This window comes from Diceros bicornis, chromosome 3 (genome assembly GCF_020826845.1).
Source record: "Diceros bicornis minor isolate mBicDic1 chromosome 3, mDicBic1.mat.cur, whole genome shotgun sequence".
Classification (NCBI taxonomy): Eukaryota; Metazoa; Chordata; class Mammalia; order Perissodactyla; family Rhinocerotidae; genus Diceros; species Diceros bicornis.
Window position 1 is genome coordinate 28,174,171 of NC_080742.1, and position 26,717 is coordinate 28,200,887.

Genomic DNA, 26,717 nt, shown 5'->3' on the forward strand with positions numbered 1-26,717 from the left:
TGTATATAGCATGCGAAAGAAAACAGTTTGGGCTTGTGTTCGCTAATAGAAAATAAACCTTAGAAAATAAATAAATAGGTGGGTCTCAACACTATTCTGACATAATAGAAAGATCTAGTAAAGACAGTAATCTAAATGGCAGCAAATATTATTAAGGTTAAACTAAATATCTACACAGTAACAACCTAATGTCCTGATTGATTAATCATCACAAGTTAAATGACAATTACAGCTTTATCGATTGGTGGGGAAGAGAGAGGTTCAGTAGCAGCAAAGGAATCAAGACAAAGAGGGACAGTTTTCACATCTTGTTATTTCCAAATAATCATTGTCATTAAGAGAGGGGTAGAAATGTGAAAGGGATTCTAGAAACTAACAGTCTTAGTGGTTAAGAAAGAATCTAAGACTGGCAGTGTAGTGCAGGGCCGCCTAGTAGGGCTGCGGGCATTTTTTCACTGCATGAGGGCCTGAGAAGGGGAGTGGGGCGGGCTGAGATCCAGCCACCCTCTGCTGGTCCTGCCCAGGCTGAGGAAAGGCAATCTCTTTCTCATCCTCACAAAGGCGCGCCTCAACGAGAGGTGCATAGACTCTTGCCTACCCGACTCCAAGAAGCTACTCGCTGACAAACAGTTGAAGACAACTTTCCTTCCCCACCGAACAAAAGGAGCGTCTTACAGACCTCAGGTCCTGACATTTGTGTCACAAGTTTTAAATTCATTGTCTCCTGGGAGCTTTTACTAGAGACTACTCAACTGTCCATGAATGAACAGCTTTTTGGGGTCTTCTTTCCCAGTTGAATTTCCGTGTTTTTTGCGCCTTTGGTTTTATTGTCTGTTGGAGGTTTTTTTTTTCACTCCTCAATTAGCGTTAAAAATTCCTACAAGGCAGGTCAGTCGCCAGTGCCATCCTATTCAAAATGTTATTTCCTGATGTACCCACTCTGCACCCGACAGTCCCCCGCCACAGCGCCTCTCAACATTTTCTCAGTGTTTTACGCAGCTGTGCCCCTCAACAGCGACCACCTTGCTCCACCTCCGCGTAGGGCGCGCCGCACAGCGCCTGCGCCTGTCCCCGTGGGCGTGCACCATACGGCGCATGCGGCTGTCTCCCCCGGAGCTTGCAGAGGGAGAACAGCGAGCGCGACACTCGGTGACGTAGAAGTGCAGCGCGGCTCTTTAGTCCGTACACCTTGCGCGGGAGTGGATGCCGGCTCGTCGCAATCATGGTGCACTGCAGTTGTGTGTTGTTCAGAAAGGTCCGTGACTGGTGCCCCTCAGCCTGAGCCCGGGAGTCTGGTGCTTCTAGCCCCATCTGAGGCTCTGCTTCTGCTTCGCTTCCCTTCCTCCTCTTTTTCTTTCTGGGGCCTCTTTCCTCCTTGGTTCTACTATAGTCCTCTCCACTCCAACCCTTCGGGAGTCAGGCTCGGCCGGGGAGGGGTGAGAAGAGTGTGTCTCTCTGGCGCGGTGAGGACAGTTTGGGGAGGGCAGGGTTTGAGGTTCTGCAGGGGAATTGTGTGACTTGTGATGAGGACTTGGGGACCTGCCTGCCATTTAGATACACAATATGGCATATGTGGACTGCAGGGTTGACTTTGTCTTTTGGCTCAAATAGTTTTTTTTTTTCTTCTTTTAAGTAATAATATCGATAGCCTGTTTAAGAGCTTTCTAAAGACGACTTTTCATCAGTAAACGAAAATATGTAATTGGCTTGCCTTGTTGCAAGAAATTTAGGCGACTTTTTGTGCAGTGCTGGTTTTAGAATCGTTTCTGTGAAAATTTACAGTTGCTTCAAATTTAAAAACCTCTTTAAGAGCCTTACTAGTAACGTTTCTTTGAAACCTGCCGACATCATAGTTTGCCCATTACCTTATTGCAGACGAGGACAGTGAGATATTCCTTTTAAGTTTGGTTTCTAAACCTCTGAATCTGACGAATGTACAGCGGTAAAAAATGTGTCAAACTTTGAACAGAACTTTAAAAACAGGAGTTTTCTTCTTCTTGGAGGAAGAGGCGCGGTCAGTAGTATTTCCAAGTGAAATTATACTTTATCTAACCTTCTATTTTCCAGAAAATAGCTAGTCAAAAGAGACTCGTGAAGGGTTGTACTTGTATGAGATAACTAATTCTTCAACTAAAAAAGAAACTACTAAATTTTTTTGTTGGTAGGTTATTAAGGGCTGCTTGTGTAGCCTTATTGCCAGGAACAGTTACTTCCTATTGATGTCATTTTGCGGGAGGAATCAGCTCACTTGTATGTGATGCGTTTCTGATCTAGCCTCGCAGGTTCAAAGCATAAGTTCTTCACCCTCAGAGAAAAATACTCTGGCTAGTCCTCAAGTTCATCTTTTCCCTTACAACATTCTATTTCGTGGCTATATTTGCATACTCAACTGAAAACCTACACTTTGAATCTTCGCTGTGCTCCCATCCACCACAATCTCAGATCTAGACTGCATCAGAATCAGTAGGGGAACTTGGACTAAATATGCTGGTTCAAAACCAACCCTCATCCCCTCCTCTAGAGCGTATCAGAATGGTCAGTGGACTATATGTATTTTGAAAAAAGTTCCCAGATGTGTTTGATACTTAGAACTATCTTAAATGACTAAAGATGAGAAGATTATGAATTTAAGAAATTAGTCTGTAAGGAATTTTGATAGTCTGGGAGGTTAATACATAGGATCTTTACCTGCAAGAAGTTCTTGATTTAGTGAGGGAAACAGAAGTAAACACTAAATGCAGTATAAGATTCCAAAAGTGTAATAGTGGAGGTATAATACAGTTGCTTTGAGAGCCCAGCAAAGACAGTGGTAAGTGTTGATTAGAGAAATTAAGACATCAGAAAATGTGACATTCAGGTGGGTTTGTGACAGAATAGAACAAATGACATTGTGAGTAGAGGAAAAGCACAAGCTGAGTGGCATGGAGACATGACAGTCTATCATGTAGTAAAAACAAAGAGGAAGGGGAGATGGGAGGGATTGAATGAATGAAAATGAAACAAAGGGTAGGCTAAGAGCTTTGAATATAGTACTGAGAAACTTAGACTTTATTTCATAAAAAGCAAAAAACAATGAATATTTTTTGAGTAGGGAGAAACATGATTAGAGATCAGATCCATTTTCAGAAAAATAGCTCTGAAAAAATTTCAGAAAAATAGACCGCGAGATGAAGGATGTGTTGAGGAGGGAATGACTAGACACTGAAAGACCAGTTAGGAGCTAATGTTATGGTCAAGATACTAGGGCAGTTGTACCACAAAGAAGAGATATACAGTCAGTAGGGCTTTGGGAAAAGAAGCAGGTATAGTCAAAGATTCCCATACAGTCTCAATGAGTAGATAAACTGTGGTTCCATTATTTGAGAGAACATCGGAGTAACAGAATTTACCTGGGGAAGAGTTTGGTTTTGTCGTGTTAACATGTTGTATTTGAGGTGACTTATCCTTTTAACTAATACCTAAGAACAAATTACATATTTGAGAAATTTCAGGTATAAATTAAATAGAGATCTTGCTCTCAGCTGCTTTAGACTATTAAGCTTACATCCTGGTGGAGATGTTCAACAGACTGGACATAGAGAATATCTCACCTACGTGATAGTTACTGGTACAGGGTGGGATCACCCAGGGGAGAAGGTTTAGACTGAAAAGTGGGCTAATGTCAGAGACCTTGAGGGTAGGTGGGACAGCAGTGGATAATTGAAGGATCTTAAGAGAGTTAATCAAATGGGAAAGGGAGGTCAGGCAGGAGGTGAGCTGAGAAAAGACTATGGATTTGGCATATAGAAAGCCATTATTGATTTTTTTATTTTAGGAGTTTTAGTGGCAACAAAGTACTAGAAAGGAGTTCTAAGTTGCTAAGTACATTTGGTATACAAATGTTCTCTTTCTCTCTTTCTCCAAGTATGGAAACTTCATCGATAACCTCAGACTCTTCACCAAAGGAGGAAGTGGTGGAATGGGTTACCCTCGTTTAGGTGGAGAAGGTGGAAAAGGTGGTGACGTTTGGGTTGTAGCCCATAACAGAATGACTTTAAAACAACTTAAAGACAAATATCCTCAGAAACGGTTCGTTGCTGGAGAAGGAGCAAATAGTCGGTAAGTATTTACTGAATGACTGATTTTATAAAATGAACCCCTCCTGGAAGGAAAAAAAATTGAGCTAAATATTTAATTAGTAATTTGAAGGAAATTATATCCTTGTATTTGTAACTGAGCAAAAGTTGACAATATTTGTCTCAATTCTAGTAAAGATAAAAGGTACTAAGGAATGTTTTGGAGCATTTAAATGTTTTATCCTTTTCTTCTCCCAATGTCTGTTTTATATTCTTTTGCACTTCTTCTGTAGAAACAGAAAATGGTCTGAATCCCCACTGTTTTCTTCTTAAATTATCTTTGACAATCTTTAGTAATCCTTTCTCAAATCTCAACTGTGCTACTCCACCCCACCACCACCAATAGTTTTGCCAGCATCTCGTAGGCAGTGCTTAAAATTTAGAGCCTGTTTCGCAGGTACATCTCTTGTATGTTTTCCTTTTGTTTCTGTTTCGGTCTTCTCTCTATGACGGAAAAACCTTCCCTTTATTTTATGTTAATATTTGTTGTTTTCTGTGGAACATATTATGTTGGCCTCAAAAGATGAGATGAATTTTTTCTTTCTTTATAAAGAAAATGAAAAAATTCTTAAAGCTTCCATCAAAATGCAGGCTATAATTCCTCAGGCCTCTCTCATTCTACTGTTATTTCTTAGGAGGTGTTGGTATAAAGTTTAGACGTTATGTCCCTTTTTTCTTTCCCCTTCCCAAGAAAGTGTCTAGGTATATTTATTTGTCGCAATACAAGAGGGTGGAATGTGGCACTTACTTAGGGGATGGGTGTGAGCAAAGGATAGAGGCTGGGATGCTAAACACTCTGTAATGCAGAGTGAGGAATAGTCCCAACAACAACAAATTATCCTGCCCAAAATATCCAGTAGCATCCCCTGCTGGTAAAGGAATCCTTGGAGAAACCCCTTAAATTTCTTTTGAGCATTTTTGTTTTATGAATAGTCTAACTGGAACTGTTTTATAGGGCAAAGTTTGAGAGCCCTATATTTGTTAGAATTACCATTTTATAATTTCTTTGGAAAAGTCAGGTTGCTCTAATTCTAACTTTATTCTGTGTTCAGATCAGTGGTATACTAAAGATGCTATATAACGTTTAAATGTTAAGAAAGATTTAAATAGAACATTTCTCTCACTGGGATTGTGTGTTGCAATTTTTAGAATGTAGAGACTTAAATGTAAAGGATTAAAAGAAGCGAGCTGGGTGAAGGGGAGGAAAAAGCATTATAGGAAAGATAACGACATAAACAATGAAGGCCCAGTGATAGAAGACAAATACCAGTATATAAGACACTAAAAGAAGGCCAGTGTGGCTGGAATGCAGAAAATATAGAATGTAGAGGAACGTGAGACTAGAAAGATAGGTACAGGCTAGAGTTTCATTCAGACCTTCATTGTTTCTGAAATATTGCAGTATTCTCCAAATTGGTGTCCTGTCTCCAGTCTCAGTCATTGCCTCCAATCCATTCTTTATCCAATTATCCCTAGAGTGATTTTTCTAAAACACCAGTTTATTAATGTCACTTGCCTATTTAAAAATCCTTAAATGTTCCTCATCACTCTAAGATAATATTCAAACTCTTTAATATAGCATATCAGGCTCTTCGTGATCTGGACTGCAGTGTCTTTATCTCACAACACACCACCCCACTTGTACCAGGATTATGTTAGAAATAACTGTTTATTATTTCACCACACAGCTTGTTTCTTCCTAATCCAGTGCATGTATATGTGTATGTGTGTATATATATTCACTTTGCCAACACATCCTTTCCTGCCTTGATTGTCTGGCAAAGTCCTATTCCCCTTTCAAGACTTGGTTCAAGCACCACTTCAAAAATATAGGTAACTGAGTAAAATTTTAATTTCAGGTAATTTAATAATGTCTGCTAAAAATTAGACTGCTTTTGTTCATCATGATATCATCTCCCAGTAAATTGGTTTATGCTTACTTAACTATGAAAATTATCAGATACCATTTCAATTATTTAAAAAGCTGTTTTAAAAGTTCTTTTGAAATTTGTGATAAATGTTTTTAATAAAATAATATTTTAATAGAAAGTTCACTAGCAATAACAAATAAGAATGAAATTAAGTCTTACCTCTACATTCTAAAAATTGCAACACACAATCCCAGTAAGAGAAGTGTTTTATCTAAATGTTTCTTTAATATATTTTGAGTTCATCCATTTCTGTCAATCCAGTTCATTCATTCAACTAATGTTAATTGGATATCTACTATATGCCAATCACCGTACAAGATGTCTGAGATAAAATGATGATCTAAACTGATATATTCCCTGCCTTCGTGGAACTTACAGTTGTCTAGCAGGAGAGCAGACATTAATCAAATACGTGAAAAATGGAAAATTATAACTGTGAAAAATCTTATGAATGAGATCTGACGTGTGGGTGGGTATGGGAATTTTAACCTAATCAGGGAGAAGAGGAATAAAAGGATTAAAGAAAAGGTCAACCACCTATAATTCTACTTGGAGATAACCGTTATTAACCTTTTCTTGACTTTTCTAAAACTTTTCTGTATGTTAATGCAAATGTAACTATGTGTATGTATATAAAATTTGGGGATACAAAAACGAGAGCACCATATTTTGCAACCTCCTCTTTTCACTTAACTTTTTTTTCCATGCCAGAAAATTGTTCAGAATGGCTGCATAGTTTTGTAATGTTGGAAATAACATAAGTTATTTTGTCATTCATCTATTTAGTTAATTATTGATTTTTTTTTTTTTTTTTTTTTTACTGTTGAGGTCACAATGCAACACGCATCCTTCTGTATATAGTAGATTACATGGTTGGTCAATTTTTTTTTTTTTAGGATAAATTCCCAGAAGTGGAATTACTAGTTAAAAGTTTATATCAATTTATTCTCTCATGAGCAGTTTGAGAGTAGCCAGATGAGCCTCATATAATTAAAGTACTTTCCTTTGAGGTCAGTTTTTTTTTTTTTTTAATTTTTTTTATTTGTTTATTTATTTTCCCCCCAAAGCCCCAGTAGATAGTTGTAGGTCATAGCTGCACATCTTTCTAGTTGCTGTATGTGGGACGCGGCCTCAGCATGGCCGGAGAAGCAGTGCGTTGGTGCGCGCCCGGGATCCGAACCCGGGCCACCAGTAATGGAGCGCCTGCACTTAACCGCTAAGCCACGGGGCCGGCCCCTGAGGTCAGTTTTTTAAGAGCTTTGTTATTCAATGGATTTTCCTTTTTTTCTAGTTTATTTGTGTTGCAGCAATGCTCTCTTCATTTCAGGTGTACAATATCTTAGTTCATTATGAGTTGAAATGACTTTTGGTGGCTAGCTTGGTAACTTAAATCATTACTTAATATTATTTTTATTGGGATATGGTAGTCTAAAATGCAGATAAATAATTAGGGATAATTTTATTTTTTTCCTCTAATATTTGGCCATTTAACATCTGCATTAGAAGAGTTGGTTGCTAGTCTTCTTGGTAAACTATTATATTTGCTTGAAGCATAAACCATTTAATTTAGTGGGTTTTCCTTATTTTAACTTAGGTTTTTTTTTTTTTTTCTTGTAGAGTTAGTGCACTGAAAGGCTCCAAAGGAAAGGACTGTGAAATTCCTGTACCTGTGGGTATTTCAGTAACTGATGAAAATGGCAAAATCATAGGTAAGTGTACGTAGATTCCTAGGTTTTGAAAAATGTGCACATTTTCTAAAATTGTTTGGGAGCTGTGGGAAATAGCTCAATACCTCTTGAGGTTCAGAATTTTTTTTAAACATTATTTCAGCTGCTGATTTATAAAAGAGCTTTTTAAAACTTAAAAGTTGTTCAAAATTAACTGCTAGATTTAATATTATTTTGAAGATATGAGTATTTACTTGCTTTTAAAACATGTAATTGGTCTCTTCAACTGCTTACAAAAATGTTTTTCCAGGGCCAAAATTTTAATAGAAACTTAATCCTATTGTTTAACCCTTTAGATTTTTAAATTGGAATTTCCTGGCATCTGTTTATGAAAGAAAAATGTCATTAGTGATTAGCTCCACTTACTAATTTTTGCTCTAAGTATCTTTTATCTCTTTTTCTAAGGAGAACTCAATAACGAGAAAGACAGAATTTTGGTAGCTGAAGGAGGTCTTGGTGGTAAAGTACTTACAAATTTCTTACCATTGAAAGGCCAGAAACGAGTTATTCACCTTGATCTAAAACTTATAGCTGATATAGGCCTAGTGGGGTAAGTATCATTCATATTTTTATCTTTATACTTTTTTAAATACTTTCAGAGAGATAGTTCATGAATAGGAAATAAATATAAATGGTAATTTGGGGCCAGCATTATTTCTAGTTTATGGAATTTGTGAACTTTGAGAATATGCTGCTAAATGTAATTATTTTCATATTGCCAGCCTAGAGTTGCATAGTTACTATTCATTTGTCAAAGCTCATAGCAATTGAGTAGGCCAGTGGAAATGTTAGAAAATGAGTAAAGAAAGAAAAATCAATCAAACGCAGTAGTATAAGAAGGTAAAAGAATGTTACCAGATATTAAGGAATAAAATTACAAATCCAAACAAACCACATTTTGAAAAGTGTATAGAATAAAACAAAAAGAAGTGGAAAAAGTGATTACAATATTCTTACAAATCTTAATAGAGGTATTGAGGGTATCATTAATGAGATGGCTAAAGGCCAGTACAGACAATCTCAATCATCAGACTTACCTACTATTGGCACCAAGTTGGATCTTGCTATGACTGTTTCCCTTTCCTTCATACTCTGCTAGGATCTGTCCGTTTTCAGTACTGTAGACCTTACAATTTTGTCCTCTTCCACCAGCCTCCATTCTTTCTTCAAACAATGCTGTTTAGCTATAGGGTTTGCAGTGCTGGTTCCTGACTGGAGGGAGGGAGATAGCAAGATAGAGAGTAGATAAAGGAAGGGAAAACTTCAGCTTTGCATTTCTCCCCTTCTTCTCTCTCTTTCTCTCCCTGGCCCCACTACAGCGTTACACAGTGGTCAGATGAAGGCCTAAGGAAAAGGTAGAGAAAACTGCTGCCCCACTCCAAACTGCCAGTTCCATTCCTTTCCTTCCCATAGTTTCTAAGCTCTTTCATCTTCCTCTCCACTTCTCTCACTGCTTCTCTACCAGACTCTTCAGTCCAAATCCCTCACCTCTCTCTATGCCTGTCTAGGTCTTACCAGTAGTGGCTTACAGTTCACAGAGGCCCCATTCTTGCTGAAGTTGTAACAGGGAAAGATGTGATCATGGCATTCACGCTTGCCATTCACATTTATTTTTTTTCAATAAAACATAGTTATGAGGGTTATGCATCATAGGTTTTGTAACACTATGTATTTTTCAGGAATATTATGGGTTTAATAGGGTTTTAGATAAGACTGAGAATCCAGCCATTCTCTTTCTTATCTGGTAGAAAAATGTGTTTCAGGTTCCACAGAGACAACTTTACAGACTAAGAAGAGCCTAGCAAGTCTGAGTAGTAAAGGTGGGATGGGGATGGGGGACTCAAGTGAGACTGTTTGGGTTAGAATCTCAAATCCTCTGGAGGCTGGCTGGCTGGTCTTAGACAAGTTGTACAGTCTCTCTAAACCTTTGTTTTCTCATCTTCAATAGTGAATGGAGATAATTCTCACCTTAAAATGTTGTTGATGAGTAAGATATTGCATTTGCAGCACAACACATGCTCTGGATTTGTGAATGCTCAATGAATGAATGGTAGCTGCTGTCGTCATCATCGTTGTATTGCCAATTTATTGGAGACTATATATAGTGAAATACTAAGCTTTACAGAAGTGGACTTGAAATTACAGTCAGTAATTAAAGCATCACGATTCTTAAGCACAATGTTTAACATGTATTCTATTGCTTTTAAATTAGGCAGCTGTTCTTAAAAAGTTACTAATGGGAGTACCAGCATAAGTGGATATCCTTTTAGCTGGTTTAAGGAATGAACTGAACCTTAGAAGAAAGGTATCACATAAGTAATACACTTGTACTGCTGTTGTCACATCTGATCTTTGTGTCGGTTGGATTTCAGCCTCTAAAATTTTCATTAGGTACTTTTCAAGAAAAATTTCAAGTATCTGTTCTTCATCCATTAGCACCCTTTTTCTTCTTGTACTTTGATCTCTTTGGAAATAGTTGCTTGCATTTTTCTGTGCTTATTCACTGTTCTGAACATATGAGGATATTGGAAAGAAATAAGCAAGTCCAACTAGTGATAATCATGGACAAAAGTGGCTACAATTTGCTTTTGAAAAAGTTACAAGAGCTTGGGTATAACAGGATGTAAGAAAATACTGTACTTCGAGGGGAAATGAGTAATTAAGGAATCTCACATAATTTTATTCTAAATTCCTTATAGAAACATTTTTTAATGAGAAAACTTGTTAAAAGAGCTCTATTAAGAGCTTATAAATTTGTATAGAATTCTAAACTAATATTTTTGAAATATTACACCATTATTCCAAATGAAAGTTTGGCAGAGTTTTGAAAGAAGAGCTTTCTCAAATTTCAATGAAACATCTGAAGGCAGGGATCACATTTGTCTCATTGGTTGCTATATTTCTGGTGCCTAGAATATTGACTGATATACATCTATGCTCAGTAAATATTTGTTGGGTAAATTTTTTTTCTTGAGATATAATTGACATATATTAATTTCAAGTGTTTAGCATAATTATTCAATATTTGTATATATTGTGAAATGATTACCATAATAAGTCTAGTTAACATCCATCACACATACTTACAATCTGTTTTTTTGTGTGATGAGAACTTTACTCTGTTAGCAACTTTCAAATATACAGTCAATATTATTAACTATAACCACCATGCTATATATTATACCCGCATGACTTACTTATTTTGTAACTGGAAGTTTGTACATTTTGACCCCCTTCACCCATTTCACCCCCCCCCCGCCAGCTCCCACCTCTGGCAACCACCAATCGTTCTCTATATCTATGAGTTCAATTTTTTGTTTTTTTGATTTTTTTTAGATTCCACATGTAAGTGAGATCATACTCATTTGTCTTTCATTGTCTGACTTATTTCACTTAGGACAGTGCCCTCAGGGTCTGTCCATATTGTCACAAGTGGCAAGACTTCCTTCTTTTTTATGGCTGAATAGTATTCCATTGTGTATATATATGCTACATTTTCTTTATCCATTCATCCATCGATGGACACTTAGGTTGCTTCCATGTCTTGGCTATTGTAAATAATGCCACAGTACATATTGCATATGCATGAGGGTTCGTATATTTTTTTGAGTTAGTGTTTTTATTTTCTTCATTTATATACCCAGAAATGGAATTGCTGGATCATATGGTATTTTTATTTTTAATTTTTTGAGGAAGCTCCATACTGTTTTCGATAGTGGCTGCACCAGTTTACATTCCCATTTGTTGGATAAATTTAATGAAACTATCTGCATGAAATTTAGGAAATCATCTCTTAAGTGACCCCCATTCCTAGTACTTTCTTTCATGCGTGATGGGCCTTTCTTGAGGGAAATTTACCAATAAAATCAAAGCCTTTAAAATGAGCATATATTTTAAAGATTTTATTTATTTATTTATTTTCCCCCCAAAGCCCCAGTAGATAGTTGTATGTCATAGTTGCACAGCCTTCTACTTGCTGTATGTGGGACGCGGCCCCAGCATGGCCGGAGAAGCGGTGCGTCTGTGCGCGCCCGGGATCCGAACCCGGGCCGCCAGCAGCGGAGCGCGCGCACTTAACCGCTAAGCCACGGGGCCGGCCCATGAGCATGTATTTTAATCCAGTATTTCCTCATCTAGAAATTTATATCGAGAAAGAGATTAAAGATGTATGTAAAGGTTCAAGGAGAGAGTCATTTCAGTGTTTAAAGTTTTTAGAAAAAAAGTTAGACAAATAATAAATGCTCATTTGTAGAAAGAAAAAAATAGTTATCTTTTAAGCCCACCACTCAGAGATGACTGTTAGCGTTGGTGTATGTCTTTCTAGCTGTACGCATATTTTTTACAATATTATTTATAATATTAAAAAATTGGGGACAACCTAAATGCCTAACAATAGGAAATTAGTTAAGTGAATTACAAAGCACCTTTGAAAGGTATTCATCTTATATAATTCAGTTTAAAAAGGAGGCCAATCAACTATGAATAGTCTTTCAGAAAAAATAAAATAAAAACTGCATCTTATCTAGGCTTTATATCTAATTACCAGTTTATGGAAAATCCAGGGCAAAGGAGCGTGTTAAATGATATCATGGGGGACTGTCAGCATAAAAATCCAGACTGTGGGAAAGAAACGCGATAGGACAAATGACCCAGTTTCTTTAAAAATAAAATTGCAAAGGGGAAACAAGATGGAAGGGGAAGCCTTTACCAAAAGAAATTTAAGAGACATATCAACCAATGGTAACATACGGACTTTATTTGGGTCCTATTCAAACAAACCAGCTTTAAAAAAAGTATCTTGAGAATATATTGAGATTTGTTGAAGCTAGGTGATGGCTAAATGGGATTCATAACTCCTCTCTACTTTTGTATATGTTTGAAAATGTCCATATAAAATTTAAAAAATCAATAAAACAATAAGTAATATTTTGTTAGTGTTTGGCTAGGGATAGTGGATTGCAGATGTTTTTATTTCTTTTTATTTTTCTATGATGTACAAGTTTTGTTGTTGTTGTTGTTTTCGTAATTTGAATTATCCACTCTCAATACTGAAACATCTTCGGTGTCCAGCATGGATTTATCTTTACCTTTTTCATAAGTATATTTTGTTCCTCAAGTTTTTCAAGATTATTTTAAATTATATTCTGTTCTTAATTCAGAAATATTCAAGAAATCTGCTTCCTGAAATGTTAGTAATTCAGAGATAAGCAAGTATTAATACTGATATTTGTTGTAGTGTATAACTTCATTTTCTCATTTCAGATTCCCAAATGCTGGAAAATCTTCTTTGTTAAGTCAGATATCTCACGCAAAGCCTGCAATTGCAGATTATGCATGTAAGTATAATTTGTATGTATTTTAATGTGTAGAGGTAAATTTGCAAAGAGTGATCTTTCTTTGAGTAATTATGAATAAAATGACAACTCTGAGGGTAGCCTTAGTTGGAAAACTCTTGGCAGATAGAATACGGGCATTTCCCATTGATCTTTGAAACCTTTATAGCCCTCAGCAAAGTTCCTAGTACTTGTTAGACGCTTTGTTACATTTGTTTCTCTGTTATATAATCATTTATTTGGTTTAGTTATGATTTTGTGAGCACCTACCCTTTGTCAAGAACTGTGATAAATATTAAGGAGGGAAAGATGAATTCTGTCATTCATTTAGCAAGTATTTATTTCTGGGAACTGCAGTAGGTTCTGGGGTTACAACGAATGGTAAGCAGAAACGGATACTGTTCTGACTTTTATTGAGCTTACAGACTATTACATATCTCAGTAATGAATATAAGGAAATATGATATGGTTCTATGAAAGAGTTAGGTGACTGCTTTATTCTTTGAGGAAGTGTGATGCTGGGGCTGAGATACGAAGAATAAATATGAGTTAATCAGTGATAGACAGTGAAGGTGAAGGGTCTTTCATTCAGAGGAAATAGCATGTACAGAAAGGCTCTGTGGTGGCAGGGAGTAGATTTGTGTGTCTAGAGAACATGTGGAAGGGAAAGAGGGAATCATGAGTCTGGAGGTGTGGGTGGAGACTATATCATATAGATCACATAGGCTGTATTTGATCTTTATATCTTAAGAGCAGTTGATAGCCTTTTAAGCAAGGGATAAAATGATTAGATTTGCTTTTCAGAAGATCTTTCTCCATCTAATACAGAAAATGGATTGGTGTGGGACATAAATGGATCTAGGAAGAACACTTAGTAGGCTTTTGCAGTAGCTAGATGAGACATGGAAGCTAAAACTAAGAGTAGTGAATGAATATGATAGGATCTCTGCCATTGTTGAACACAAAGGCACAGAATGACATTAACCTGGAAAATAAAGTTAAGCCTTTCTAAAATTAATGTCTGAAAAAAGTAGAGTTAATTTTGCACTAACTGCTATAAATTACATGGCCAATATTGTTGTAATACAGGGGACTCTTGAGAAGGAAAGAGGAAGAAAAGCAAAAAGTCATAGGAAAGAGGCTAGTGCGGGTTTGATGAGACTTGGGGATAACTGAATGAGAAAGGACTAGACAAATTTTACCCACAGACCTAAATTCTGTCCCCTACCCCAACACCTTTACTGTGCTCTTTAGAGTGTGACAGAGGAACTTTGAGGCCCACTAATTAGATTAGATTTATGCTTATGCAGATTATAAAAATCTAGATTTGTCCTCTTCCAAGTATATCATAAATAACAGAGATAATTGTACCTTCCATTTCAACAGATGAGAACATAATCTGAATTAAATTGTTCACAGAAAAGAAGTCTTTTATACATAAAGCTAAGACAATTTTGAGAGTACCAGCCTTTATCTAGCTTTAATTTATTGTTGTTTTTTCTTTTAGTTACAACATTAAAGCCTGAACTTGGAAAGATTATGTATAATGATTTCAAACAGGTGGGTGTTTTTAAAGTAAAACACTTGGTTAGAAGTGAAAGTACTTGTTTTTGGTACTTGGACTTTATAATATTTGACCCTTTCTGTGGTGTTATGGGAAAAAAAAGTAGCAGGATTTTGTTTTTGATGATTGAAGCCATGATCAAATCAATTCTGCTGAGCACTATCAGTAAAATACTGTATAAGAATTTAACTTCTTATTCTTTCAAAGTTTAGGTCCAGTTTGTCAAAAAGATCAGTGGTTGCCAAGGATTAGGGGGAAGGAAGCGATGAGTAGGCAGAGCACAGAGGATTTTTAGGGCAATGAAAATATTCTATACGATACTATAATGGTGATACATGTCATCATATATTTGTCAAAACCCATAGACTGTACAACACCAACAGTGAACTCTAATGTAACTTAAGGTGATGCTGTATCAATGTTGTTTTATATAATCCACTGATATAATTCAAAAGACATAGAAGATTTATATTCATTTATAATAGTGATGTAACAGTAAAAAATTTTAAAAACTTCAGCAATTATATAGAATATTAAACAATAAGTAAAATTATAAATACAAGATAAAAAGAATATAGCAAACAGTGTTTAGAGGAAAAGAGAACATTGTTTGTAATTTTTAAGGGAAATCAATAGAGAACTTCCAAAAAAAATTTCAGGACATGAGATCTCTGTTGTGTACACTGCTTTGTGGCACAGCCACAACTTCCTTTAAAACTCTGAAATCCTTATCCACACTGGCAGTGTGTGTAGAGCAGTTCTTCTCATTCCTTACTGCACATCAGAATTATCTAGATGGCTTAAGAACACGATGATAAATGAAGCCTGGGACCCAGAGATTTGAAACCGTATCCCTTGGAGGTAGGGCCTGGGCATCTGTAGTTTATAAAAGTTCATAGATGATTATGATACGCAGTAAGGTTTGAAAACCAAAAGTGTAGAATAATGGTTAATAGCTCTTATTACCTCCAAAAAGAGTTTAGGAACACTATATCCTTTACTTTTTAAGAATGGTTAATAGTCCTCCTGGTAGAGTGTGAACAGAAAAGGAACAGGGGTGCCAAATAATGAATTACATATAGAATTTAAAACTTAAAACTACAGAGCTATACTAAGTAAATGTCTGCTGAATTAATATCCTTGTATACTTTTAAGAATTCAGAAGGTTGAAATTCTGTGAAAAGTTCATATTGAACAATATAATTTATGGAATTCTAAAGAGAATTTATGAGATTAATAAATGTTAAACTAATCCCTAAAATTCCTAGATTGTTAGATTAATAAGTAAAAATGGGACTCTAATTTCTGATAACAAAGGATTTGATTTGTAATACGTTTATTTTGTTGTAAAGATATCTTGGCTTTATAAAGATGCAGTGGTAATCACAAATTAGGAACTGTCTATAATTGAAATATGAAAATTTTTTAATGTAATAGTATGTGTGGTTTTCATGTATTTTTCTTTTTTATCAAACCGTTTAACTTTGTATTAGATATCAGTAGCTGATCTTCCTGGTTTAATAGAAGGAGCTCATATGAACAAAGGAATGGGCCACAAATTCCTCAAGCATGTAGAAAGAACTAAACAACTACTTTTTGTTGTAAGTCAAATGCATATCAGTGTAATGTTCAAATGAATGTGAAAATTAATGAATTTAGTTTTCCTAGAAATTTTTTATATTAATAAGATTTAAAGATGAAGTAGTAGCATATGTTACTCCACTAAGTCTGTGTAGATGGGGTTCAAATACAGTAAGTAGTCTGTTTATAATATGGGGATGGAAATGGCATTGTTTACTATATCACATGTAAATTTGGCCATATTTATCAAGGTTTAATTCCTTAAGATTTTCCACATACTTCTATATTACATAGTATCTCTTTGCTACTTCTTTGATGGTGCTAGAGTTATATATGAGATTGCCTATATTAGTATAAATTGTCTTATCTATACTAGTTTCTTATTTTAATACTGTCATTTTATCAGAATAATTATAGTTATCTTAACACCTCAATTTCTCTTACTTATTTTGAATTACTAAATTATCAATAGAGTATAGCTTAAGAAATTATTTTTAGCTTGAGAGAGTAAAACACTTCAAAACATAAAATGTATAGCTGTTGTTCTTATGTTCAAGGCCGTCTCTTTCCCTTTTTTTTTAAGGTTGATATTTCTGGATTTCAGCTTTCTTCCCAAACTCAATACAGAACTGCCTTTGAAACCATAATACTGCTTACAAAAGTAGGTCTTCTGTTTCACTGTGTTTTGTATCTGGTTTAGCATGTAGGCACATAGGACTGTACGAAATAACATGTAATAATTAGAATAAATATATACTCTGCCTGTACTTTTTAAAACTTTGATGTCAGTGTCTAAACTGCTATCTCCAGTTCCTCAATATTCACCTGCTCCTCAAACTATCATAATTGATAAAACCTTCCTTGATTCCAAATTCCTCTTACATATTTCTCAGATTATCTCTTGCTTGAACTTTTATTCTTAGTTCTTAGACTACTTCTCAGTCTACCTTTTAGGCTCTTTTCTGTTTGTTCTTTAAGTAGCATTCATTTATCGTTAATATACTGATGACTGCCAAATCTGTATCTGTACCCAGATCTTTTGGTTGTGCTTCAGACCAGCTGCCTATTGGACATGTTTGATCGGATGTCCCATTAACTTCTCAAACTTAATATGTATAAAACTGAACTTTTTTTTTTTTTTTTAACTCTCCAGCCTCCCCCAGAACTTTACTTAGAGTACGTAAGCCAGAAACCTGGGTGGTGGTCTTGATTCTATCTTTCTCACAGCCTACTTCAAGCTCTGTCAGTTTTATATCCTAAATCTCTCTGAAATTCATCTACTTGTCTTCATCCACGCTGTTGTAATCATCAGCCCCTCTCACTTAAATGTTCTAAGTCTCTCCTATCTGGTCTCCGTGGTTCCAATCTCACTTCTCTCCAGTCCATTTTTTTTATGGCAGCTAGAGTGATCTTTATAAAAGAGCCAAGCTGATGTTTGTTCCCTGCTTAAAACCCTTTGATGGTCCCTCATTGCTGTTAGGCTAAAGGCTAACCTGAACATGGTTTATGAGGTCTGGCAAGGTTTATGAGGTCTGGATTCCTACCTAGCAGTCTGTCTCTGTCTCCCGCCACCCCTTACATTCTGTATCCAGCCATATGCTCTCTCTAACACAGTATGATGTTGTTTACCTCCAGGGCTTTGTTTTTATCCTATTTCTTTTGCCCCTTTTTGCCTATTATGAATAATGCTGCTGTGAACGTTTGTGTACAGGTTTTTATGTGGACATGTTTTCATTTCCTTTGGGTATATACCTAGGAGTGGAATTGCTGGATAATATAGTAACTCTGTGTTTAACATTTTGAGGAACTGCCAAACTGTTTTCCAGAGTGGCTGCAGCATTGCACCATTTTACAATCCCATTAGCATTGTGTGAGGGTTCCAATTTTTCCACACTAATGTCAACACTTGTTATTGCCTGTCTTTTTTATTTTAGCCATCCTAGTAGGGGTGAAGTGGTACTTCATAATAGTTTTGATTTGTATTTCTCTAGTGACTAATGATGTTGAGCATCTTTTCATGTGCTTATTAGCCATTTGTATGTCTTTGGGGAAATGTCTGTTCAGATTCTTTACCCATTTTTAAATTGGGTTGTCTTTTTATTATTGAGTTGTAAGAGTTCTTTACATTTTGGATATAAGTCCCTTATCAGATAATATGATTTGCAAATTTTTTCTCTCATTCTATCAGTTGTCTTTTCACTTTCTTTAGGATATCTTTTGAAGCATAGAATTTTAAATTTTAACGAAGTCTCCTTTTCCTGTTTTTTCTTTTGCTTGTGCTTTTGCTGTCGTATCTAAGAAACCATTGTCTAATCTGTGGTCACAAAGATTTACTCCTAAGCAAACTTACTTTTTCTGGGAATAATACAGGCATAGCATTAAATTGTCATTATTTACTTTTGAATTTTATCTGTGTATTTAATAGAAGTCCAAATATCTGGACTCTAGGCACAAAATCACAACTGTCTGTAGGATGTCATGTGAGCTAGAATATATTAACACATGACCTAACCAGTAAGCATTTTTTGAATTTCTTTTGTTAATTAGTTGGGACTGTGGTTGTTGGGATTTACTGCATTTCAGAGATGTGAATGGGCTCTAGATTACCCAGGCCCTATAAAGTAAAGAAAGACATTATTAAATAGGTAATTTATATAGATATTTTAATAAAATTACTTGGTTTTTCTCTTTTGATTTAAAGGAGTTGGAGTTGTACAAAGAGGAACTTCAGACAAAACCTGCACTCCTGGCAGTTAATAAAATGGACTTGGCAAATGCCCAAGATAAATTCCGTGTACTGATGAACCAACTCCAGAATCCTAAAGGTAAACCCATTCATTCATTTAATGCCAATTTAATGAATACCTAGTATGTGCAGAGAGTGCTAAGAGCTATAATCAGTGGAAAAGAAAACTGACAGTTGCTACTCTTAAAAAAAGTATGTTTGGAGAAAGAACACACACCATATGACACATTTAAATAGCATTGTAAGAAAATTATTATCAAGTTTCAGAATATGTGATATGGACAGTAAGTAGAGACGAAAGAAGAGAAAGATTAATTTGAGCTGAACAAGTAAAACTTAAACTGGGCCAACTCTTAAAGAGTTCGTGGGATTTAGATCAGAAGAGGAAAATGTCAGCATCTACCTGTGAAGTCTTTCATTTTAGTAACATTTAACAAGTTCTAGAACTTCCTTTCCCTAGTACACCATGAATTTAAAAACAGAGCTCATAGTTCTAAAGATATGTGTATCTTTGCACTGCCAGCTCTGTAGGTCTCTGAAGAATACTAATCTTCTAAAAAGAAGCTGAGTACCTATGTATGTGTGACACAGAATAATAAATGCTGTTATTCCAAAAGGATTTATTTGTTTGAAATTTGTTCCTAAATGGACCACTTTGTGTAAAGGAACTGTAAGGGACTCCCCATAGTTCTGAATATTGACCTTTGCAGAACACTCTATCCTACAGTGATGATGCCTTCATTTTTCTGAATTTAGTAGAGAACCTCTTGCACAAATGAGGAAAAAGTATGGAGGATGGCAAATAGCTAATATGTTTTCAAATATTACTAATTTCTCTGTTTTTACCTTTGGGATAAAAATTGAGGAAAATAAATTATAGTGTACTAAGACTAGCAGATAGCATCAAAAGATCCTTTCTCCCCTCTAAAAATCTCTCCCCTGTGTAATTTACATATCGGAGCTGTGCCTGAATTAGTAAGTTACTTTTGGGATATAAATATTCCCTGGAATTAGTGAAGTGAATAGTCTTTATTCTTTAATGTCATTTGCTTTATGAGGTCATTAGATCTGTTTGCTAGTTGGCCTTGCAGGAAAGAGAATTTTCAGAGGAGGCACCAGGATGGAGAGTAACTCAAGAGTTTGTGGCTATTTTGGACCATTGTAAAACAAAATAGAGACTGAGGGCAGTGATAATTCCTGAGTTAGCTTCTCTGGACTTCCTTGGAGGCATATGAATCTCAGAAACTAAGCTCCATGTTGGCTTGTCCAGTCTCTTTCAGTCCAGCCTTTCCAGTTCGTATCAGTGTGAACCCATTCCATGAGTATGCTATCCTCTCTCCCATTGCCTTGGTGGCAGGGAAGAGGCAAAAGTAATGTTACAGCTGTTGGCCCCTGTGGGGTGATAGTTTGGATGCATCTGAAATGATCTCCTCTTGAGCTCTGCCTGCATCTTTTCAATTTTAGCATGGCTCCTAGCATCAGTGACGATAAGCCAACACTTTAGGGCAGTTAAAGGCCACCTGTGTGCTGAGGCAAGCTAGAATATCCCAAATCAGGAATCACTTTATTGAACCCCCCCCAAAACAAAATTTATTGCTTCTGTAAGTAAATCATCTTTTGTCATTCATCTTTTTTTATGCTTAATTTGGTTTAAAATATATTAATCTGACAAATATTTACTAAGCACCTATTATATGCCAAGAATCTTACCATTGTCACTAGTAAAAACCAAAGGTTCTGAGAGCTTATTAGAGAAAGAAGGAAAAAAGGAATTAAAAATGCTAAGTTTTGAGTTCCTTGGTTCACAAATTAAACCTCTAACATAGTTTTTATTTACTTTCAAAGACAATGAAAATCAGCTTAGTTTTGTGTTCTTTGTTTCAGATTTTCTGCATTTATTTGAAAAGAACATGATTCCAGAGAGGACTATAGAGTTCCAACACATCATCCCCATCTCTGCAATTACCGGAGAAGGAATTGACGAACTAAAGAACTGTATAAGAAAATCTCTAGATGAACATGCCAACCGGGAAAATGATGCATATCATAAGAAACAGTTGCTTAATTTACAGATTTCTAATACAATATCTTATAGTGAGCCACCATCAAAGAATGCTGGTACAAGTCCCAGAATGGATAATTGAAATTCTGTTCATTTGAAAGCTTTTCCACAGACACGTATTTTTTAGAAGGTCAGTTATTATTAACCTTCTGGTATATATACCATCATTCAAGAATCATACCTTTTTTTTTATGAGGAAGATTGGACCTGAGCTAACATCTGCCAATCCTCCCCTTTTGGCTGAGGAAGACTGGCCCTGGGCATCATCCATGCCCATCTTCCTCTACTTTATATGGGATGCCGCCACAGCATGTCTTGACAAGCGGTGCGTCAGTGCGCATCTGGGATCCGAACCGGCGAACCCCGGGCCGCTGCAATGGAGCGTGCGCACTTAACCGCTTGTGCCACCTGGCCGGCCCCAGAATCATACCTTTTAAATTGTTGTTTTGTAATTGTGTATCACCAGTAAAAACAGTAACTGAGAGCTAAAAATGACAATTTATAATTTTATGGACAGTCCACCTGTAATAAAATCTTCTGATATTCTTCTATTTATATCTCTACTGAGATCATTTTTTTTATTGATGTTTTAATAGTTTATAACATTGTGAAATTTTGGGTTGTACATTTTTGTTTGTCCATCACCACATATATGTCTCCCTTCACCCCTTGTGCCCACCACCCCTGCCCCCATTGCCCCTGGTGACCACAATACAGTTTTCTCTGTCCATGTGTTGGTTTATATTCCACATATGAGAGAGGTCATACAGTATTTGTCTTTCTCTTTCTGGCTTATTTCACTTAACATAATACCCTCCAGGCCCATCCATATTGTTGCAAATGGGACAATTTTGTCTTTTTTTATGGCTGAGTAGTAGTCCATTGTATATATACACCACATCTTCTTGATGAGATCATTTTTTTTTAATTATATAAAGGATTCCCTATAGTATTATTAGAATGAGCAACTAGGTTTTGTTTGTTTATTTGTTTTTGAGTCTGTCATGTACCTGGTTCCACTAAATATATAATAGTTCCCTTTTTTGGAAAACCTGAAAACCCTAAATGTAAACATATTCAGTGATAATAAAGATCACTGATAATATTTAACAGAAATCAACAGATAAATGTTTGTGATTTCAGCTTTTGGAAATTTTCTTTCTTAAGTATATTTTTTTGTGCTTTGGTAAGTAAAGACGGAATAAGTAGGAAGTGCAAACTTTAACCAGTATTATCAATCATCAATATATTCTTAAGATTATAATTTCTAAATTTCTGCCTGAATTTCAAAAATACTTAGAAATTAGACATTTTCTCCTAATGAGTTTTATTATAAAATATACTTGTCCCTTGAAAAACAAATAAAGTTTTAAACAGTGCAAAAGCATATAAAGTGAAAAAGAAAAGTTCCCATCTTTCTGCATTAGGCCCTCCAGTCCTTCCCAGAGAAAACCGCTGTTAATAGTTTCTTATGTTCTTGCAGAAGATTTTATGCATATATCTTTTTACCCAAATGAGTTCATTATACAAACCTTTTCCAAGTTTTTTTTACAAAATAGCAAGTTAATAAGCCTTTTAAAAATTATTCTTCAATGCTGCTTTTAAATTATTAGGAATTGTTTTGGAATTTAAGGCTTAGTGAAGCCTTCACATGTGGCTGTAAGTATTAAATAAAAATGATGTCAGTATTGTTCTACTTAAATTTCTTTCAACATGACAATGTGAGTGACTTCTTACAACCGTTATTTCACTTTCACTTGTTCTGTTTTCTGTTCCCCACTCCCATCCTAGTCCCCAGATCACTGGCTTTTCTTGTATTTCTTTTTTCTTCATTGCACAGGTTTTTATTGAGTGTCACCCCTGTGCCAGGCACTGTGCAGGGTGCTGCATGTACAGTGCTGAAGAAAACAGACGGGACCTGCTGCCCTCGTGCATCTCACATTTGATAGCAGAAACTGCAAGGGATTAGAATAGCCTGGTTCCACTTTAAAGCAAAGGAATGAGAGTGAGAAAGGCATTTGGAATTTGAACATCTGTATTGATGATAATGACCATGTTTCATATTGGGTATGTTTTACATTTATGACTTGAGTGTCATTTCTTTTCTGTTTTTTACTTCTGTTACTTCCTGAATATAAACAAGTAGCAATGTGAGGACAGTTTCATCAGGTGAATTTCTGAAACTCTGACATCATAATCTTATTTTCTGCTGTGGCAAAGGATAGTAGATGTGTGTTGAAGATTAAGAGGAATTGTGTCTTACTTGCTCTGTCGGTAATGCCCAGGTTACTACTCCACGACTGAAACATTTTATGTAACTCACTAAAATGTTCAATTATATGTATTTTCTAGTTACTAAAAGTGTACTCTATGTCCCTCTTTCTGATGATTAATTTTTATTCTAAACAAAAGGAGAAAATCTGGATTCCTTTTTTATTTTATAAAAAATAAATTTTAAGAACTTAAAGATTTATTTTGAAATAAATCTTTTAACATCATCTCAGATACCATTTATTTTGTCCTTAAGCAAGACTTTTTTATTTCTACCTTTCAAAATATATGCTTTTTGGAATACTTAATTGTTATATTACTGAATAGCCAGGATATCAGTACACTATGTGTACATATTTTTACTGAGTCCCAGTAGTTCTTACAGAGCTGGTATCTTGATTCATTTACCATCGTGAACTGCAAGTTTATACTGCCAGACACTGTCAAGTATTAAGTATATCCTACTATGAAGTTGGACCCGTGCTCTGAAGATTTCACATGAATAAAAAAATTCCAGAAATTACTATATTGTTCTTTTTGTGATATATATCCATATTGTTCTTATTTATCACAGTAAGATGAACTTTATGTAAATTTAATGTTTTCTTTTAAGTGGTAAATGTATTATTTATATAATTGGGAAAGAGTCTACTTTCATAATGGGAAAAAGCAGGTTGAGAGTATTTTGTATCAGGTTTTATCCAATTAGTTTCCTTGTAAAGTTATGTGTTTTCTTTTAGCTCAGTGCTCATTTGCTTTGGGAGGGTGGAGGTCAGAGATTCCTTTGAGAAAGTTAATGAAGGCTACAGATTTTTTTCTTGTCAGAAATGCATATAAACACATGGAGCATTTTCCAAGCAATTTCATAGGGTTTGCAAAGTTCAGATAAAAAACTCAGTTAACAAAGGTAGGTTCCATCTAGAAATTAGTAATATCATTAAGGTACATTAAAAATGTTTCAAAGCAACAGCATAAGTATAGTTACAAACTATAGCTTAAAAAATGAGATGAAAATTAACAATAGTATAAATTGTAAACTTTACACAAAAGACACCTTATTTTAAAAATATGACAAATATTTTGTTTGAGGACCAAATTGTGAGCTGAGTTTAATGTATATTTATTTTTATTTTCTTTGCTGAGGAAGATTCGCCATCAGCTAATATCTGTGCCAGTCTTCCTCTATTTTGTATGTGGGTCACTGCCACAGCTGCCCACGAGTGGTGTAGGTGCATGCCTGGGAACCAAACCCGGGCCACTGAAGCGGAGCGTGCCAAACTTAACCACTAGGCCATGGGACCGGCCCCTTAATGTGTATTTTTAAACCCTTGAGAGTATCTCAAATTTGGTTTAAATCTCTCTCTCCTTATCAAATAGATAAGTGAAACAAAGCCAGAAAATGTGTTTGAGTACCTGGTCTGTGCTGATAATCATAATATCCAACCTGGTAATGTTTCCATATGCTGGGCACTGTGCTGAGTGTTTCACATATATCTCTTTTAAACACTACACTATATTGCCTCCTGGTCATTTATTATTTTTTAAGTTGGATGGTAGGTATGTGAGTGTTTTGAGTTTTTTTTAACCTTTTGAGAGTCTCAAATATTTTACAATTTAAAACAAAAGCCTTTGCCTAACAAAAGTTTATACCTTGGAAATTAAGCCATTTATTTAGATAGACATAGTTGACAAATGTTGGCAGACAACATGCTATAATTTTTACTGCAAAGTTAAAAATAAACATCTATTTTTTTTCTTAAAGAGATATTTCAGAGAAGCATTTTATTTTCTGTTTTGAGATTGGAGCTTGGCAAGTAGAGGGGAAGTATCAGAGAAATCTCTTTAGCATTGAGTGGGTGTCACAAGCCAGCTGAAGGAAAAGAAAAATTAAATAGGTAATAGAAATGAGAAAAGGAGAGAGAAGAGAAAAGAAAGAAAAATTTGTGTGTTGGAAAGTTGCAGGATTTCCCTGTGGATAACTCAGGTGGGGTTATTGCCTCAGTTGGCTATCACAAGGATGAAAAAGCCAGGAGCAGTTTCAACTACCATTTCTGACTGTAACCAACCACTAACTTTAGGCAGTTAAAATTTTTATGTTTCTCATTATATGATAGTTGCTTAATTAATAGTTGTTGGGTACTTGGAAGACTTCAGAGGAAGTAATCAGCTTTGTATATATTATTAATGTGTTCATAATAGAAATTAAATCCAGGTACGAAGCTATGTGAAGCATTGCTATTATCTGAATCAAATCCTTTGAAATACTTGGAATTTGAAGAACAGGATATGCAGTTTATATTATAACTAATTTTGGAGCAATATATGGCAAGATAGTTTTTTTTCCTATTTATTTTGTAAACTCTGAGTGCACTGAAAGTTGAAAGCGAAGGACAAAAGCTTCCTTGTTCACGGCATGTATTTCAATTTAGTTTTCTGAAATTGTCAGTATCTTCTGACCAGTGCCTTCATGTTCTTATTTGTTATCAAACATTATGATTGGTATTATTTCTATATAAAAGGTTTTAAGAAGACCATGTTTAATTTTCTTACATTAAGAAAAAGAATATGATTATAGAGCTAAAATATACCTTCAGTTTTGTTTGTATATGTTTGCTACAAATTGAGGGAGATTGAAAATATTTTAAATCAAGAGCAGACATTGAATAAAGCTTATGGATTTGAAACATGATTAAATGGCAGAGTAAATAAAAGCCCCTGGTCAACTGAATCCTGATGGAGGGAAATAAGTATTATATAATAATTGAGCCTCGGTTTCAAAAACAAATCTTTCCATGAACTAGTACTACTTCAGGGTCAAGAGAAACTGTAAGAACAATATAATGAGCATACATGGCCTTTCCTATAAAAATATGAAGCAGAAAAACTCACCTGCTTTAAAGAACCATTCATGTCGTAATGCCAAATTTTTAACATTCATCAAAAGTTTAATTTACAGGTTTCTCTTTAAAAACTGTCTTAAAAATAGTGGTGGGGGGTGCAGGGGGTAATAGGCATGGTGAAAGACAAAGATTTAAAACGCCTGAATGTGATTCAGGAAAAAACCTTCAATTATCCTACTTTAAGCCAATTGTTTTGTACAATCTTCCTTCCCTCCTTTCTTGGCTAGTAACTTGATTAAAGAAGATTAGAAAACATGTGCTGTCATCCTGCCTATTTTATAGTAGACTACAACTTCCTAACAGTTTCTTGAGATATAATTGACATATAACATTAATTTCAGGTGTACAACATAATGATTCGATATTTGTATACTTTGCTAAATGATCATCACAGTAAGTCTAGTTAATATCTGTCACCATATATAGTTAAAAACTTTTTTTCTTGTGTTGAAGACTTTAAAGATCTACTCTCAGCAACTTTCAAACA

The 26,717-nt window shown here is 35.3% G+C and overlaps 1 protein-coding gene across 3 annotated transcripts; it reads left to right on the forward strand.

Annotated features, from left to right (window-relative positions):
• The first annotated feature begins 1,146 nt into the window (after nucleotides 1–1,146).
• Nucleotides 1,147–23,873, forward strand: GTPBP10 (GTP binding protein 10). Of its 3 annotated transcripts, XM_058525168.1 has the most exons (11): nucleotides 1,148–1,255; nucleotides 3,905–4,098; nucleotides 7,664–7,755; nucleotides 8,179–8,323; nucleotides 13,036–13,109; nucleotides 14,614–14,666; nucleotides 16,164–16,271; nucleotides 16,835–16,912; nucleotides 18,953–19,076; nucleotides 20,882–21,189; nucleotides 22,900–23,873. In XM_058525168.1, the coding sequence occupies exons 1-10, from the start codon at nucleotides 1,223–1,225 to the stop codon at nucleotides 21,139–21,141; spliced, it is 1,161 nt and encodes a 386-aa protein (XP_058381151.1). In that variant the 5' UTR covers nucleotides 1,148–1,222; the 3' UTR covers nucleotides 21,142–21,189; nucleotides 22,900–23,873. The 3 variants fall into 3 exon arrangements, with proteins under 3 accessions (XP_058381161.1, XP_058381151.1, XP_058381142.1); XM_058525178.1 differs by lacking the exon at nucleotides 22,900–23,873 and having other exon boundaries at nucleotides 1,147–1,255; nucleotides 8,182–8,323; nucleotides 20,882–21,830; XM_058525159.1 differs by lacking the exon at nucleotides 22,900–23,873 and having other exon boundaries at nucleotides 20,882–21,830.
• Nucleotides 23,874–26,717: the final 2,844 nt, after the last annotated feature.